Source organism: Eleutherodactylus coqui, chromosome 12 (assembly GCF_035609145.1).
Source record: "Eleutherodactylus coqui strain aEleCoq1 chromosome 12, aEleCoq1.hap1, whole genome shotgun sequence".
Classification (NCBI taxonomy): Eukaryota; Metazoa; Chordata; class Amphibia; order Anura; family Eleutherodactylidae; genus Eleutherodactylus; species Eleutherodactylus coqui.
Window position 1 is genome coordinate 35,995,164 of NC_089848.1, and position 16,912 is coordinate 36,012,075.

A 16,912-nucleotide genomic window follows, 5' to 3' on the forward strand; every position below is an offset into this window, starting at 1 on the left:
TTCACTGTACACCCCATGGCACATATGGCGGATTCTGGTTATACAGTACAACACTGAGCAGTCCGCGCTCCTGTGACTGTCCATGGAATCTCATGCCCCCGCTTCGCTACAGAGGTGGCAACCAGGAATCTGTTGGATGAATTGTGGGCAAAGCACACAGCCATCCATGCAGGTTGGTATATTGTGCTGTGGTGAGTTCATGTGTGCTTAGCGGTTTCCTGGGCCTTCTGGCTGAGCCTTAGGGTTCGTTCACACGGGCATGTGTGTACAACGCTGCCGCTCTCCCACGGCGCTGCACACATTACAGCCCTTATGCTCTGCCAGCAGAAAGCTGTCACAGACCGCATATGGGCTGTGTGTGGGACTTCACATACCCGCGAATGATGCGGTCACGGACACGCACAGTGTTTTTTTTTCTCCCTCTGTCCAGAGCAGGGATGTGTATGAAAATGCTAACCATATACAATGCCTGCATATGGACAGCGTATCATACACTGCCCTACGTAAGATATGCAGTGAAATATAGCATGCTGCAATTTAGTTCTCCTGCGTATCAATATGCAGCGCCCACACGCCGGTGTGCATAGAAGAATGACTCCATTCACCATGTGTTATGCATGGGATATATGCGTGCGTAATACTCGGAGACAATACACCTATGTAAATGAGCCCTTAGTGATAGGTCAGCATACAAAACTGTGTTACTCTCAGCACCCTAGGAGAGTGCTTGGTGCTCTCCTTACGTTCCTCTCTATGGATTAGCCGTGCCAATAATTGTTTAACAGCCTGGTGTGCGGTCTCTGTGATTCTGACCTTGGATTTGTCTGCCATTCTGCTTCCTTTAGTCCTCATGGTATTTAAATCAGCTGTGCTCCTGACTCTGTGATTGTTCCTGGCTCAGTGACTACTCTGGTGACCAAAGCCGTTTCTACTACTGGTCTTCGCCTGTTCAGACAGAGAGACGGACAGAAGGCCTACTCAGGGCAGAGCACCGTGATCTGTCAGAAAGTGTCTTATTTGAAAAGTAAGAACTGTGCGGGCAGGAATAAAAACCTGGCATGGGGCAGCACAATAAACAGTTATTAGTTTGTGGGATGGCACTATTACTGCAGGTTACCACAAGGAGGGCACTATTACTGCAGGTTGCCACAAGGAGAGCACTATTACTGCAGGCTGCCACAAGGAGAGCACTATTACTGCAGGCTGCCACAAGGAGGGCACTATTACTGCAGGTTACCACAAGGAGGGCACTATTACTGCAGGTTACAACAAGGAGAGCACTATTACTGCAGGTTGTCACAAGGAGGGCACTATTACTGCAGGTTGCCACAAGGAGGGCATTATTACTGTAGGTTACCACAAGGAGGGCACTATCACTGCAGGTTGCCACAAGGAGGGCACTATCACTGCAGGTTGCCACAAGGAGGGCACTATCACTGCAGGTTGCCACAAGGAGGGCACTATCACTGCAGGTTGCCACAAGGAGGGCACTATCACTGCAGGTTGCCACAAGGAGGGCACTATTATTGCAGGTTATCACAAGGAGGGCACTATCACTGCAGGTTGCCACAAGGAGGGCACTATTACTGCAGGTTGCAACAAGGAGAGCACTATTACTGTAGGGAGCGACAGCAGGGAAATGATTACTATGTTTGGGGTGCTGAGAGGAGCATTAGCACTGAGAGCTTGTGTCATGGCTGGAACTCGCTGTCATGACATTCTGGAACAAGATAGAGAAGCAAAGGCGAAGGGTCCAACGCCTTGCTCAGTGCAGGATTCACTAAATCATTCCAAACAGATATTTGTCCAGCCTTTGTTTGAAGACTTCCATTGAAGGAAAACTCACCACCTCCCGTGGTAACCCGTTCCACTCATCGATCCCCCTCACTGTCTAATATCTAATCTGTGTCTCTTCCCTTTCAGTTTCATCCCATTGCTTCTAGTCTTTCCTTGTGCAGAAGAGAATAGGGCTGATCCCTCTGAACTGTGACAGCCCTTCAGATATTTGTAGACCGCTATTAAGTCTCCTCTCAGCCTTCTCTTCTGCAAGCTAAATATTCCCAGATCCTTTAACCGTTCCACATAGGACATGATTTGCAGACCGCCTACCATCTTAGTGACTCTTCTCTGAACTTGCTACAGTTTGTCTATGTCTTTTTTAAAGTGGGGTGCCCAGAACTGGACACAGTATTCCAGATGAGGTCTGACCAAGGAAGAGTAGAGGGGAACACCATTGAGCTACACCATTATGAAAGAACAAGGGTTCCACAACTTCTGATTTCCAGACCTTCTTGGCCACATTCCCTACTGTATTTGAGGAACCTGGCTGAGTTTCTTCAGCTTCGCCTGCTCTCCTGCGTTTACACCAAGAGTCCAGAATGGTCGACCAGTATGACTAGGAGCTACAGTCAGCATTCTGGGAAGGGCTTTACAGTAGAATAAAAAATGAGCTGGTAGAGATCTGCACTCATTCCTGGAGAACCACATCTCTTTGGCCTCTAGAATTAACATTCGTTTCAGAGAATGCCGCCTATGTGAAGCCTTTCGTGAAAAATTGAAAATTTGTCTGGCCCCCAGTTTTTATAGACCACTTCTGACTGCTCCAGCCCTTTCCACTAAAGAAAGCTACCTGTGACCATGCATCTCTTATAGAGGTCCTAATGCTAGTGTACTGTATCCTTTGATTTAAATTTATTAGTAATCAAATTATATAAAAACCTCACTGCACCCTGTAATGTCCCAAACTATAATATTTAGATCAACAAGTGGAGTAACCACCCCGAAAAGGGTGACCCAACACTAGAACGGGATCCTGCCTCTTCCTATCGTTCAACAATTAAAAATAGGGAGGGAATAAGATTAAGGGGGAGACATATATATCTTAACCCTTCGATTCATATGTGTGTGTGTGTGTATATATATATATATATATATATATTTTATTTTTTTTTAACCCTTCAATTCATATGTGTGTGTATACACAAATTAAACCCTTGTGACATCAAATGATACAGGTTCCTTTTTTATCTCTACACATTTCACCCCTAAGTTCAAAGGGTTCATCAGGGTTCTCCACGTAATAACCGACGCCACAAACACATATCATTTATAACATACCGCCAGATATTATCAGTTATCAAAAAATAATACCAAAATTGGAATAGATCAAATATGTCTCAGATTGAGAAGCTCCCAACTACATATCCTCCTGGGAATCGAATACACACCTAAAGATACCATATTTCAAATTTGCCCTTCGCTTCCTAGGTCCCTTCCAGATTTTGAGTTAAATTAACCCCATCATGTAACAGCTCTGTCTACTGTCTTCCATTAGAATTTCCAATTTCTTCCATGTCTTTCTCCTAAAGCAATTGGTCTTCAACCAATAGTCTCAGTGTTCTGTATCTCCTTCATTTTCTTGATGCTAAAATAAGCTGCTCTTCCTGGTAGACTGGATTATGGTCCTGACAAGAGATCCTGGGAGGGCCGGGAGAACATTAATGCTGCAGATTTAATCAAGATGCTGTCACGGAGCGTCACTACGGCCCACCCCCTACTGGGGTTACAGTCAGACACTGTCACCTGTTACATACAGCACACCTCTACTTCTGCCCTCTGGCGTCTTCTTCTCATTGGGCTTGTTTTCTTAAAGGGCAAGTGCGCGCTCCATAATCCAGTCCTCCACCAATCTTCTTCCCTCATGGGAGATGCAGAAGCAATTTGGCTTCATATTGCCAATTGTGTGAAAGCCTCTGTTTATATTCTAGTTCTGACCCTTGCCTGACTCTGACCACTCTTATTGCTATACTCCCTGCCTTTGGCTCTATATTCTGGACTTCGTTCTTGCCTTGCAGCCTGCTCTGACCTTCAGCCTGGACCTTGTTAATGCATCTGTGCTGCCAGCCCTGACCATAGCCTTCAAGAATACTGTTCAAAATTTCAGGTACCGTAGCTCAGCCCAGTGCAGGTGTCAACAGCCACACTACGAGACTATCGGATGAGGAATGGCTTGGGGTCCCTGCAACAAAGGCCAAATCCCGCTCGGAGGAATCAAGGGTGAACAATGGGGTTCCTGAGGTGCTGTCCCCCCAGATAGCCCAAAGTCAGACTGGTGCGTGGCAAGTTGGATCCATATCTGCCTGAGAGGTAACATACTATATTTTGGCATACTATAGGTATCTAATCCCCCACCCCCTAGACAAACTGTAACCCCGTAAATTCCTGAACATAATGTATTGTGTTAATCAAGGCCGCTTTCCGATTGCTATAAAATGGAGGCAACAAGCAAAATGTCCTGCGGCTCCTCACTATACGAAGTTAGTGTCTGGCATTACACCCGTCTGGAAGTGGGCAAATGCCGAATATTTTTGTGGCACTGTCTGGAGATGATTTATGCCTTTTTAGGCTTCTGAAAATCTTCTTCATATGTCAGACATGTATTGGATCAAACACTTCTCTTTAGTCCTATTATCACTATGACTGTAATGTGAGCGCACGATGGGGGCGGCATAGAATGTATCATGGTAATAGAGGTTTATGGACGCGTGTGGTTCAAGCGTTTATTATGTCAAATGAAGCTTGTAAATGTTAATAACCAAACAGTCTAATTAAGAGAAACGGGGCGGTTACATAAGAAAATGCTGGTATTCTTAATCTTTTTTTGAAAGACAAATTACCCCCATGTGTGACATTCATAGAGCAAACGGGCCGTCTTATTGATGAATGTGTGTGATGACGAGTCCATGTTATCCCTCCCCTGGGGTCAGCTACAGTTATACAGGGAGGAGGGAGCATTAGATCCAAGTCCCTCTCCTCTCACGGTCCCCTTAGGGCTCATGTCCATGGGCGATAGTTTATTACGTTATCCGCGGCGATAATCCGACTGCGGGTAACGCAGTGAATGCTTTCCATAGCCTTGCTATGGAAAGCGCAGCCCCGATGTCCGCGACATACTGGATTTAAATCGCAGTATGTCGCGATTCTCCGCGGTATCTATTAGATAGGCTCAGCGCAGAGACTTGACAGCTCTCCCCCCTGTTCCCCTGCGGCGGAATATCGCTAGCAATATTCCATCACGGCCGTGGACAGGGGGCCTTACTCCTGAAAGCAAGGACTATCTGGACAATAAGGACTTGCAGTGGGCTGAAGAGGGGCGAGTATGCCCTTTAACCCCCAGTATCCAAGACTGTACTGCAAATAAAGCCAAGATTCTTAAATCTAAAATACACGCCATAGAAATGCAGTCAGAGAGGAGAGCTGCAGAATTGTACAACGACCACCTCAACCTCCAATATTGCAGAATTCATTAAAGCCCAAGCATCTGAAGGAAACTTGCTTTTTACTTGCTGCTCCGGAGCTTTGACATGTGAGACCATCCCTGGCATGTTTACACTGTTCCTATGTAAGTACTTCAAAAACACATCAGCATTTCTTCTGGCCAAAGTGCAAGCCTACAAAAAAAAAAAAAACAAGCCTATAAGCATCATACACCATATACATGAACATAGAGGTACGTAAATGATTTAGACATCAAACGGAAAGACCCAGTGAAAGCGCTGCCAGTACTTCATCGTTAGTGCAGGTGATAATTAGAGAGGAAATGGAGAACAGAGTTATAATGAAATATTAAAAAAAAGAAGAGTTGCTGCAGCAGAAGTGAAGGGGCCTTACAGGAGTCAATCATTCATACAATTCAATTAATTTTGATAGTTCTTTATGATTGTCTCAATGTGCAAATAGTTGTAGGTGACTATTAGAGATGAGCGAGCATTGCCCTTAGCGAGTACCTGCCCGCTCGGAAGAAAAGATTTGGCTGCCGGCGCGGGGGAGCGGTGAGTTGCGGGAGTGAGCGGAGGGGAGAGAGGGAGAGAGAGATCTCCCCTCCGTTCCCCCCCCCCCCCGCCCTCTGGCGGTAGTCGAATCTTTTCTCCCGAGCGGGCAGGTACTCGCTAAGGGCAATGCTCGCTCGAGTAATTGTCCTTAGGGAGTATGCTCACTCATCTCTAGTGACTATGCATCTGAAATAAACCTTAATTGACTGAAACTGCAGATATTTAAAGGGAACCTGTCAACTTGAAATGCTGTCCAAACTGCAAGTATTATGTTAGAGAGCAGAAGGCGCTGCGCACCTTGATGTAGTGTTTTGTGGGGGGAAAAAACATATAACTGCTATTTTAGTCATTTAACTCTGTGTTCTTTCTAAGTTGGAAACACCTTCCAACTCCTGGTCATTCCATCCACTAACTTTCAAAATACTATTACAAGCACCGTCACCCAGGGTGGTCCTGGAATTGGGAATATTATGCAAAACGATTTGAAAAATTGAGAAATGCCCCTAATAGGGATACCTACTACAGACACCGCATTCAGCCTTCAGAACTGCAGCAATCTGTCATGGCATACATTTCACTACGAGGTGAAACTATCGTGTAGGAATATTGACCCATGCAGACATTATACTTTCCTGCAGTTGCCACGAATTAGACGGAAGTGCTGGCATGCTCTGAACAGTTGATAGGAAAGGTTCATCGATCCTTGCTACTTGACAAATTATATTTCATTTAGTGGTAAAAAAGCCCAATAGAATGTATGTATATTTATTAAAAGTTTCAAAATTGGGAACATTTTGAAAAAATTGTTATTTTTTTACATTTTCAACTGCAATATCCCAAATATGTGCAAATATACTGTACAAATTTTTGATAATATATATATTTTCATCTTTTTACTTCATTCTGGAAGCACATTTGAAAAACTTTATTTTTTTTTAACCATTTAGGAGACATACAAGTCTAACATTAAATATTAACATTTTGAGGAACATTTTGTTTTCCTACACCAAACCAAGATTGCAAAGGCTCAAAATGAGAAAGCCCTGGCCTGGACGCAAACTACATATTTTCAATATGCGAATAAACCAGATTGTTTACTAGCATGTAAACCTAGGGAGCGGCAAACCTTTAATTCTATACATAAAATTCAAATTAGACCAGGCAATGTTTCTTTCAACCCTGATAAAATTTACTCTACCTTACTACAATATTATCAAAAACTCTATACAGCATCCCTGACATCTTCTGACACTCACTCCCATACTTTTCTCTCTCATATTAAATTATCACAATTGACGAAATCCACCGTATCAAGTGTCAACTCAGCTAAAACTAGAGAAGAAGTGAATTGGGCGATCAAACGTCCTAAACAGGCCAAGGCCCCTGGACCAGATGGCTTCACGGGCATTTATTTTAAAACTGACCAATAAACGCAGGGACCCTCTCACAACTTTATAGAACCCTAAATGGTACACAACAAAATAACAAATTGCCCTATATGATTCAATGGGGAAATTATTTTAATTCGTCCTTAACCATAGAACGATGGTGTCATAGCTGGCAAGTCTCATTAACAGAAACCTCCCTAAAAGCACTACATGGAGCTTACCTAGTACCTAACTGGATACACACCATGTATTCAGAGGTCTCTGACCTAAGCTTTAGGGGTTGAATGATCATTGGTTTCCAATTATATATCTGGTGGCCTTGCCCGGTGGTGTAAGGCTTTTGCAGAAACAGAGGCTACAAGATGGGCGACCTAACAGAAACATCCCCGAGTCTCGCCCCCTTTATTTTGTTACTAGGAAATATTCACAATGCGCCTTTTAAGCACCTACAATTTATCATTATGGCAGCTCACATTTACATAGGCCAACAATGGCGAAAACCATTACTACTCTTCAATCCATTAGTGGCCGGTATCAATAACATACTTCTATATAAAAAACTGACTGCCATACGCCAGGACACAGTAGTGCAATTCGAAAAAGTCTGGAACCCATAGATTTCTCGTACTAATATCCTGAATTTACAATATTACCTCCAACTCCAAATATAGGTATAACTTACTGCACCGAGCCTCTGATGGGTAGGGGGCACTCCTGCTTCCTATATAGAATCCAAGCTAGATGTATGCTCCTTTAATCAATCATGGGAACATTCCAATACCCAGTTATTAGGAATCATATTGTTTAAGGAGCTGGTACTGTCCCATTTCCTCTTCCTGCCCTGTTATTTTCATATGGTTATTACTTTTTATTACCTTTCTTGCACCAATATCTACCTCACCCTACGTGGGACACCTGCAGCAGGTATGTTGCCAACGTTAAAATTATTTCAATAAATAGCTTTGAAACATAAAATCGGTCTCCACATGCCTTAATGAAATATGATTTATAATCCCATATAACTTAAGGCATGCATTTTGCAGAATGTTTCCATATTTTCCCAGCTGCCGTTATATATATATATATATATATATATACATATATACATATATATATATACACACACACACACACACACACACACACACACACATACATACATATATATATGTACTGTAGATAGTTGCAAGGAAAAGTCCTGGAGGCACGATACATTTCACCCAAATGCTTAGCCTGGGTGAGATAAAACTCCAGTATAGGTCTTCCTTCTGCATCCCAGTGACCTTAGCTGGACCCACTAAGGTAAACACTGGGACATAACAGGCTGCAGGGTCAGGCAGTCGAGTTCAGAGACTGTAGGGTGCACATCTACCTGGTGGACCTCTGCTGAACGTCAGTAGTAAGTGAGAGTTCTTCTGTTAGGCTAGCTCCAGTAAGAAGAGGAATAGGAGCGCAAGGAAGGCAAGATAGATCCTGGAAGTGGGACACTCAATTATCAGGGGGACAGATGGGGCAATCTGCCACAAGGACCAGGATCATTGAATGGCATGTTGTCTTCCTGGCATTCAAGTTCAACACATGCAGTAATAAGGTAAATAGGAGAACAGTACAAGTTAGACATGTCTTGGTATTAGGAGACTAAATTATTCGGGTGACAGACAGGGCATTCTGCCACAAAGTTTGGGATCATCGGAACGGTGCTTTGTCTTCCTGGCGCTCAAATTTGACAAGTCACTGATCGGGTTGATAGATTACTGGGAGGCTCTGGTGAAGATCCAGCGGCCATGGTACATATTGGCACCAATGACAAAGTTAGAGGTAGGTGGAAAGTCCTTAAAAACTATTTCAGGGATGTAAGCTTAATGCAAGGACTTCCAAAGTAGTATTTTTCTGAAATACTACATGTACCACATCAGAAAGGCAGTTGGAGATTAGAGAGATAAAAAAATGGCTCCAGAGTTGCTGTAGGAAGGAGAGGTTTGGGTTCCTGTAGAACTGGGCATACTTTGCTGTCAGCTACAGGCAGGTTCTACCGTAGGGATGGGCTGTATCTCAATAAGGAGGGGGCAGGGAGGCATAAGCATGGCACGGCATGGAGACAGAGTTCTGAACTAAAGCTCCAGTCAAGACCCTTCTTTCAAAAGTGACTACAGGCCTGTAGTTTCCTGGATCCACCAGGGTGATGAGGAAAAAACAAATCTATTAAATAGTTTTTTCTCCAGTGTATTTACAGGGAAAAATGAAATGTCAAGTGAGATGCAGATTGGCAGAGTAAACTCTCCATTAAATGCCACCACTTTAACTCAGTTTAGGTGCAGACCCACCTTAAAAAGATTAAAATAGAAAAATTGTGGGGTCCCAATGGCATACACCTTTGGGTTCTAAGGAAACTAAGTAAAGTGATAGACAGACAGCTGTTTCTTATATTTAAGGACTCTATAGTGATGAGGTCTGTTCCACGGGATTGGTGCATCGCCAATATGGTGCAAATATTCAAAAAGGGGTAAAAAATTGAACCTGGAAACTACAGGCTTGTAAGTCTTGCTTCTATTGTGGGTAAAATGTTTGAAGGGTTTTTAAGAGATGCTTTCAGAAGGAGGACCTCAAGGAAAATAGCTGTATAACTCCCTACCAGCCTGGGTTTATGAGTAGCTCCTGTCATTATCAGATTCTACGAGGAGGTAAGTTCTAAAATTAACCAGGGAGAGTCATTGGATCTTGTGTATCTGGACATAAAAGGTCGGTATATAAAATCAGGATACTTGGTCTGGGTGATAATGTGTGTAAGTGGGTAAGTAACTGGTTTAGTGATAGAAAACAGAGGGGGGTTATTAATGGTACATACTCTGACTGGGTCACCGTTACTAGTGGGGTACCGCAAGAGGCAGTGTTGGAGGGGTTACTACTGTGGTTCTACAGAGTCGGTACTGGGCCCTATTGTTTTTAATATATTTATTAATAACTTGGTAGAAGGATTGCACAGTAAAATAGCAATATTTGCAGGTGATACAAAACTATGTAAAGATATTAGACACGAGAGGACAGAATGTGGTTGCAAATGGATCTACATAAGTTGGGCAGAAAAATGGCAAATGAGGTATAATACTGATAAATGTAAAGTGATGCACATGGGCAGAGGAAATACATGTCACCATTGCACACTAAATGGTAAACCAACGGGGAACACTGACATGGAAAAGGTTTTGAGGACTTTAGGAAACTATAAGCTTAACTGTATTAACCAGTGTCAGGCAGCTGCTGCCAAGGCATATAGGATCATGGGGTGCATCAGAAGAGCTCTAGAGCACATTATGAAAACATTGTTCTTCCTCTTTACAAGTCACTAGTCAGACCACATATGGAATACTGTGTACAGCTTAGGGCACCAGTAATCAAGAAAACATATCAAAGCTTGAGCGGGTAAAAAGGCGGGCGACTAAAGTAATAAATTAAATCAGGGGTCAATGCAGAGATCTCTCCCATAATCTACTGATACCCAGGACTGTAATAAGGAGGCGCTCTAATAACTATGTATTATATATCAGGGGTCAGTACAGAGATCTCTCCCATAATCTACTGATACCCAGGACTGTAATAAGGAGGCGCTCTAATAACTATGTATTATATATCAGGGGTCAGTACAGAGATCTCTCCCATAATCTACTGATACCCAGGACTGTAATAAGGAGGCGCTCTAATAACTATGTATTATATATCAGGGGTCAGTACAGAGATCTCTCCCATCATCTATTATACCTAGGACTATGAAAGTAACAAGTGGGCATCCTCTACATCTAGAGGAAAGAAGGTTTCTACACCCACATAGAAGAGGGTTCTTTACTGTAAGAGCAGTGAGACTATGGAACTCTCTGCCTGAAGATGTGGTAATGGCAAATTCGATAAAACAAAAAACAAGCCCTCAGATAGCTACACAGATAAATAAAAAAAAATCATGATTGTTTTGAAAGTGAGGAGTAAAAAACAATAATGAAGAGAAAAGAGGGGGAAAAAAACAGAAGAAGGGCCATGTCATTTAGGGGTTTAAAAAATATACAATCAGCATATATCAGTATGCGATTTTAGTTAAAGTTAGTTTAGCAGAGGTGATAATTCACCTTTACAGATTAGCTCCAATGTCTATACATATAAATTAGCTGTCATATCGTTAACTGAAGTTTGCTGAATGTTATTTCTTACTGAAAACCAAATAGTCAAACAGGAAAAATAAGCAATTATGGTGTCCGTTCTTTATTTTACGGTAATTAAAGTTTTGACATATGAGTGCTTTCAATGACACACAAAAACTCAACTTTAATTTGTGCTCCGTACTTGATGATATTACTACTCCATGTACTATGTAGCATTTTCGACGTTGATGTGCGTTCCAACGGCACATCATAGGATTGTACAGCCTCATGACAAATGGGAACAGAAGTGAGAATTATTTTAAGGAATCACCTTTAGGAAAGCTTCTTTTTGTTCGAGATGCTTGCTGATCATTGGGGTCACATGGTCAGTTTCTGAGTTTGGTCCAAGTTTATCAGCCCCTCCACACCAGTCTTCTTCTCGCTTATATTCCTGCTCCAAACTTTCAAGAACACTGCAAACCTTAAAAGATAGTCAAGATTATAACAGATTTTCAACCGATGGTTAAAAGAAAAATCAGCAATCTAAAAATACGGGTTCATCTATTTTAAAGGGTTCTCTGATTGGGAAATAACATTTTAAAAAAGGGGTCAGAACGCTCAATCCTTTGTGGATCGCATGCATCATCTGGTCAGTAAAAAATATATATATGTAAATACATTAATAATTCAACGACTCGCACTGCCCGCAAGATAAAAAACATCTTGAGGGTGCATTCACACCAATGTATATCGGCTCGGTTTTCACGCCAAGCCGATATACGTCGTCCTCATGTGCAGGGGGGAGGATGGAAGAGCCAGGAGCAGGAACTGAGCTCCCGCCCCCTCTCTGCCTCCTCTGCACTATTTGCCATGGGGAGAGGCGGAACGGGGGGCGGAGCTAATTTGCGAAACTTAGCCCCGCCCCTGTCCCGCATCAATTCATTGCAAATAGTGCAGAGGGGCGGAGAGCAGGCAGAGAGGGGGCGGGAGCTCAGTTCCTGCTCCTGGCTCTTCCAGCCCCCCCCCCCCCCCCGCACATGAGGACGACGTATATCGGCTCGGCGTGAAAACCGAGCCGATATACAGTCGTGGGAATGCAGCCTAACAGTGGATTTTTAAGAATTGGACTCAAATCCTTTGCAAACAATAAAAAGCTAATTATTTTCACCAGCGACTGTAAAAAATGATTGGTGGTCTCAGGCGGTAGGGCTGCCAGATGTGCCGGTCTTCACCTACTCTGTTAGTACCGTAATAACATATCATATATGGCTGAGTGCTACATCAGCAATTCTGTTTGCATAATCTACTATATTTAACCTGTTTAGGACCAGCCACAGTAAATTTACGGCGGCTGGTTCTGGGCTTAGAGCACTGCCGATAGTAAAATTACAGCGGTGCTTTAAGTCTCCTGCTCTGCAATCAGTCAGAGGCAGGAACGGGTTATCAGCTGTTAGTGACAGCTGATAACCCAGAGCAGAAAGCAGGAGGGGTCATGGGGAGGGGGGGTCATGTGACCTCCCGGGATTCCCTGCTATGCAGAGCTGGAGGGTTAGACTAGACCCTGGCAGCTCTGCAGGTGACTAATGTCACCACAGGGGTTGCTTTCCCCTGTAACTAGGACTCAAGCTACAGTGGAAAAATTGTCAAATAAAGAAAAAAAAAATGTGAATGTCCCCCAGAGATCTTATATGACGTCAATGGGGACATAGATAGTAAAAAACACAATTACATAAATAAATAAGACAAAATAACACAATAAAACAACAATACATACAAAAGAAAGAGAATAACACAAAGCAGACGCCAACAAAAACCGTCGCCGTATGCGCCCTGTAAACCAAAACCATACATACTATATATCAAAATGTCCAAATATATCAAATGTCCAAATATATATCAAATGTCGCTCACTTTCACTTGTTTAAACATGTTTTTTACAATAATTGTTGTGTCTAAACGCAGCATTACAATATTACGTTACATCACTGATTGCTTCAGACGGGTCGGTCATCCCGGATTATTCTGATTGCCAGACTAGAGTCAGGAATAAATGGTTGTTCTTTAATTGAGGAAAATTGGCTTCTACCTAATTAGAGGTTTTTGCCTTCCTCTGGATAAACATTGGGGGGCGGTTGAATGGGCTGAACTGGATGGACATATGTCTTTTTTCAGCTTAACATACTATGCTGCTATACAAATGCACTAGATTAACCCCTTCAGTGGCGGGCTTCTTACCTCTGTCAGACCCACCAGGGCAGGTTTTTAAATGGGCCAATCATTTAATATCAACTAATTTTGCGGTCGCGTTCCAAGAGCCATAACCTTTTCATTTTTCCATTGACACGGCCGTATGAGGGCTTGTTTTTTGCGGGACAAGCTGTACTTTTTGATGGCATCATTTTTGGGTATATATAATGTATTGCATAACTTTCGTAAAAAGGGGGGGAAAAAGAAATTCTGCCATTTGTTTTTTGGATTTCATTTTTACGGCGTTCAGCGTGCAGAATAAATAATGCGATAACGTTATTCTCTGAGGCCTCATGTCCACGGGGAAAATCAGGCCCGCTACGGATTCTCCATGGAGAATCCGCAGCGGGTCCCTCCTGCCCCGCGGACAGGAGAGCTGAAAATCAGAATAAACTTACCCGCAGCGGACCGTGCAGGTCTTCTCTTCTTTGCGGCCGGATCTTCTTTGTGGCCGGATCTTCTTTCTTCGGCCCGGCGGATGTGCTCGGCATGCCGGCTGCGAACCGCGCGCATGAGCCGGGTACATCCGCCGGGCCGAAGAAAGAAGATCCTGCCGCGAAGGAAGGAAAATCTGCATCGCACGGAGCAGGTGAGTTTAATTTATGCGCGGGTCTCCTGCGGATCCGGACGGCTTCCATAGGCTTCAATAGAAGCCTGCGGGAGCTGTCCCCGCGGGAGACCCACACCAAAATGAAGCATGTCCATTTTTTTTCATGCTCCATATTTTTTTTTATTCACTTTTATTGACCATCCACGGGTATTTATCTACCCGCGGGTGGTCAATGCATTCCAATGGGGCGCGGATCCGCATGTGGGTGATCCGCTGCGGATTTAAATTCTTCTTTTCCCTGTGGACATGAGGCCTTACTCACACGATTCTGGCGATACCAAGTTTATACAGTTTTTTTATGTTTTGCTATTTTTGTATATTTGAAACTTTCTTTTTTTTCTTAAAGGTTTGCTTTTGTGTCGCCACATTCCAAGAGCCGTCCGTATTAATGTTATTTCCCACTGCCAGAGCTCTAGACGGCCGTGTTTTTTGCGGGATGAACTCCAGTCTTCATTTATCTGATTTTTTGGAACCTGTAAAATTTTGATCACTTTTTATTTCATTTTTTTCTAATGGCAAGATTAACAAAATCTGTAATTCTGGCATGTTTTTTATTTTTCATTGCATTCTCTGAGCAGTATAAATAATGTATTAAAGTCATTCTATTGGCCGCTACGATTATGCCAAGACCAAATTGAAATAGTTTTTTTTTCACACTTTAAAAAAGAAGGGAATAAAAGTTTAAATCGCCCTCCTTTTGCCATATCTATAATAAAAAAATCTAAATCATAAAAGAAAAATACATATTTGGTATCGCCGCGTCCATAAATGTCCGATCAAAGTAGTGCATTATTTACCCCGCACGGGGACGTAGTCCGGAAAAAAAAATAAAGAACGCCACAAATGCACTTTTTTCAGTCACCCTGTCTCCTAGGAAAAATGCAATAAAAAGCGATCAAGAAGTCGTATGTATTCCGGATTGGTACTAATGCAAACTACAGGACATTCCGCAAAAAATGAGCGCAGAAGATGCAGCAGAAAATAATGTTAAAGAATTAAATGCCTTTGAAAAAAAATACAAGTAGTGCAGCAAAAAAAAAAATACAAGTTTGGTATGGTAGTAATCGTATTGACCCATAGAATAAAGTTATCATGTTATTTTTGTTGCAGTTTGTGCGCCGTAGAAACAAAATGCACTAAAAGATGGAGGAATGTCATTTTTTTTTTCATTTTACTCCTCTTAGAATTTTGTATAAGTTTTTCAGTACATTACATGACACGTTAAATAGCACCAATGAAAAATACAACTCGTCTTGAAAAAACAACAAGCCCTCGTACAGCGACGCTGATGGATAAATAAAGGTTATGATTTTTTTAAACGGGGGGAGGAAAAAAAGAAATGGGGAAAAAAGAAAAAAGGGTAATAATGTACTAACTTCCTTCTCTGGGTCATTACGACGCACGGATACAAGTGTAATATTGTTTTTAATTTTTTACAAAGTAAAGGGAGACAAGTGTTTTTATTTTTATTTTTTTTAATAATTTAACTTGCTTTTTTTAAACTTTTTTTTTTGGCCCTTTAGGGGACTTCCACAGAGACCCATCAAGACCCCCTGATCCCATTCCGGGGGTCCGTTTGGACAGCCCTTTACATGCTGCAGTCACATAGACTGCAGCATTTAAAGGGTTAACACAGCAGAGATCAGATGTTTTCTCTGATCTCTGCTGTAAGAGCTGGCGCCTGGCTGTCCTCTGACAGCTAAGCACCATCTCTCCCTGCCACAGAGACCATCGGCTTGCTTCTGACAGTGCAGGAGTTTGAATTCAGAAGCGGGAGATTGCCGGCAGATCGGCAATATCTTCCTGCTTCTGTTTTTCAAAGTCCTGCACTGGTTCTCTGTGCGACTGAGCAGGCAGAGCACACTGCCACAGCTTGTGGCATTGTGCTCTGCAGCTCCCATAGTGATACATAGCTCAGAAATCTTCTGGGCTATATTGCTATGGGCAGTGGAACGCGTCCCGGAAAATTTCCGGGCGTGCCACTCAAGGGGTTAAAGGGGTTTTCAGGGCAAATACTAGTAATGACCTATCAATAGTTGAGTGGTTGGGGTCCACCGCTCAGGAGCCCAGGCACTCAGGGGTCCGTTGCCAGCACCACAGCACACAGGGGTACAGAGCGGAGGCAGTAAGCTTCCACCCATGTGTAGTATCAGTCGGTCATAATTGCGTGAATAGCTTTCATCTATTTTAATGAAAGCTGCACCTGCAATTACTAGTGCTGGCTGCTACACAGGGGTCGGAGCTATCCGCTTATGCTCCATACCACTATGTGCTGTGGCACTGATCAGTTGATCGTCCGGGATCATGAGCAGTCGACCCCAGTGATCAACCATCGATGACCTATCCTGAGCATAAATCAATAGTATTTGTCCAGAAAAGCCCTTTAAATATATGAAGCATTTGGAACTACATGTTAAATGAGGTTTTATTTTACATTTTTTCCCACTGGCCGTGGATATAAAATTAGATATCTGATGAACGGCTGAACAACATAAACCTCTCAGTTGATTGCATTTAAAGCTTTCTAGTACAAAAGGGTTCATTTTGGGATATATCTGCCTTTTTATCTTACTTTGAGCTAGTTTATCTTTCAAGGCTGGAGCTCCCCTGAACGCAAAGTAAATAGGGATCTTTCTCTAAAATTTGCCAGTTCTCTTCCAGCACTGCTCTATTAGGGTAGGTTCACATCTGCGGCAGGGATTCCCCATT

General features: G+C 42.8%; 1 protein-coding gene across 3 annotated transcripts in view; it reads right to left on the reverse strand.

The window, feature by feature from the left end:
* Window positions 1-16,912, reverse strand: part of TRIO (trio Rho guanine nucleotide exchange factor) — a 259,897-nt gene that overhangs the window by 101,944 nt on the left and 141,041 nt on the right. For all 3 annotated transcript variants that reach the window (XM_066585716.1, XM_066585718.1, XM_066585717.1), the window contains exons 18-19: window positions 11,678-11,827; window positions 5,336-5,450 (exon numbers count right to left, since the gene is read on the reverse strand). In XM_066585716.1, coding sequence (XP_066441813.1) covers window positions 5,336-5,450; window positions 11,678-11,827 — 265 coding nt within the window. The remainder of the gene's footprint in view (window positions 1-5,335; window positions 5,451-11,677; window positions 11,828-16,912) is intronic.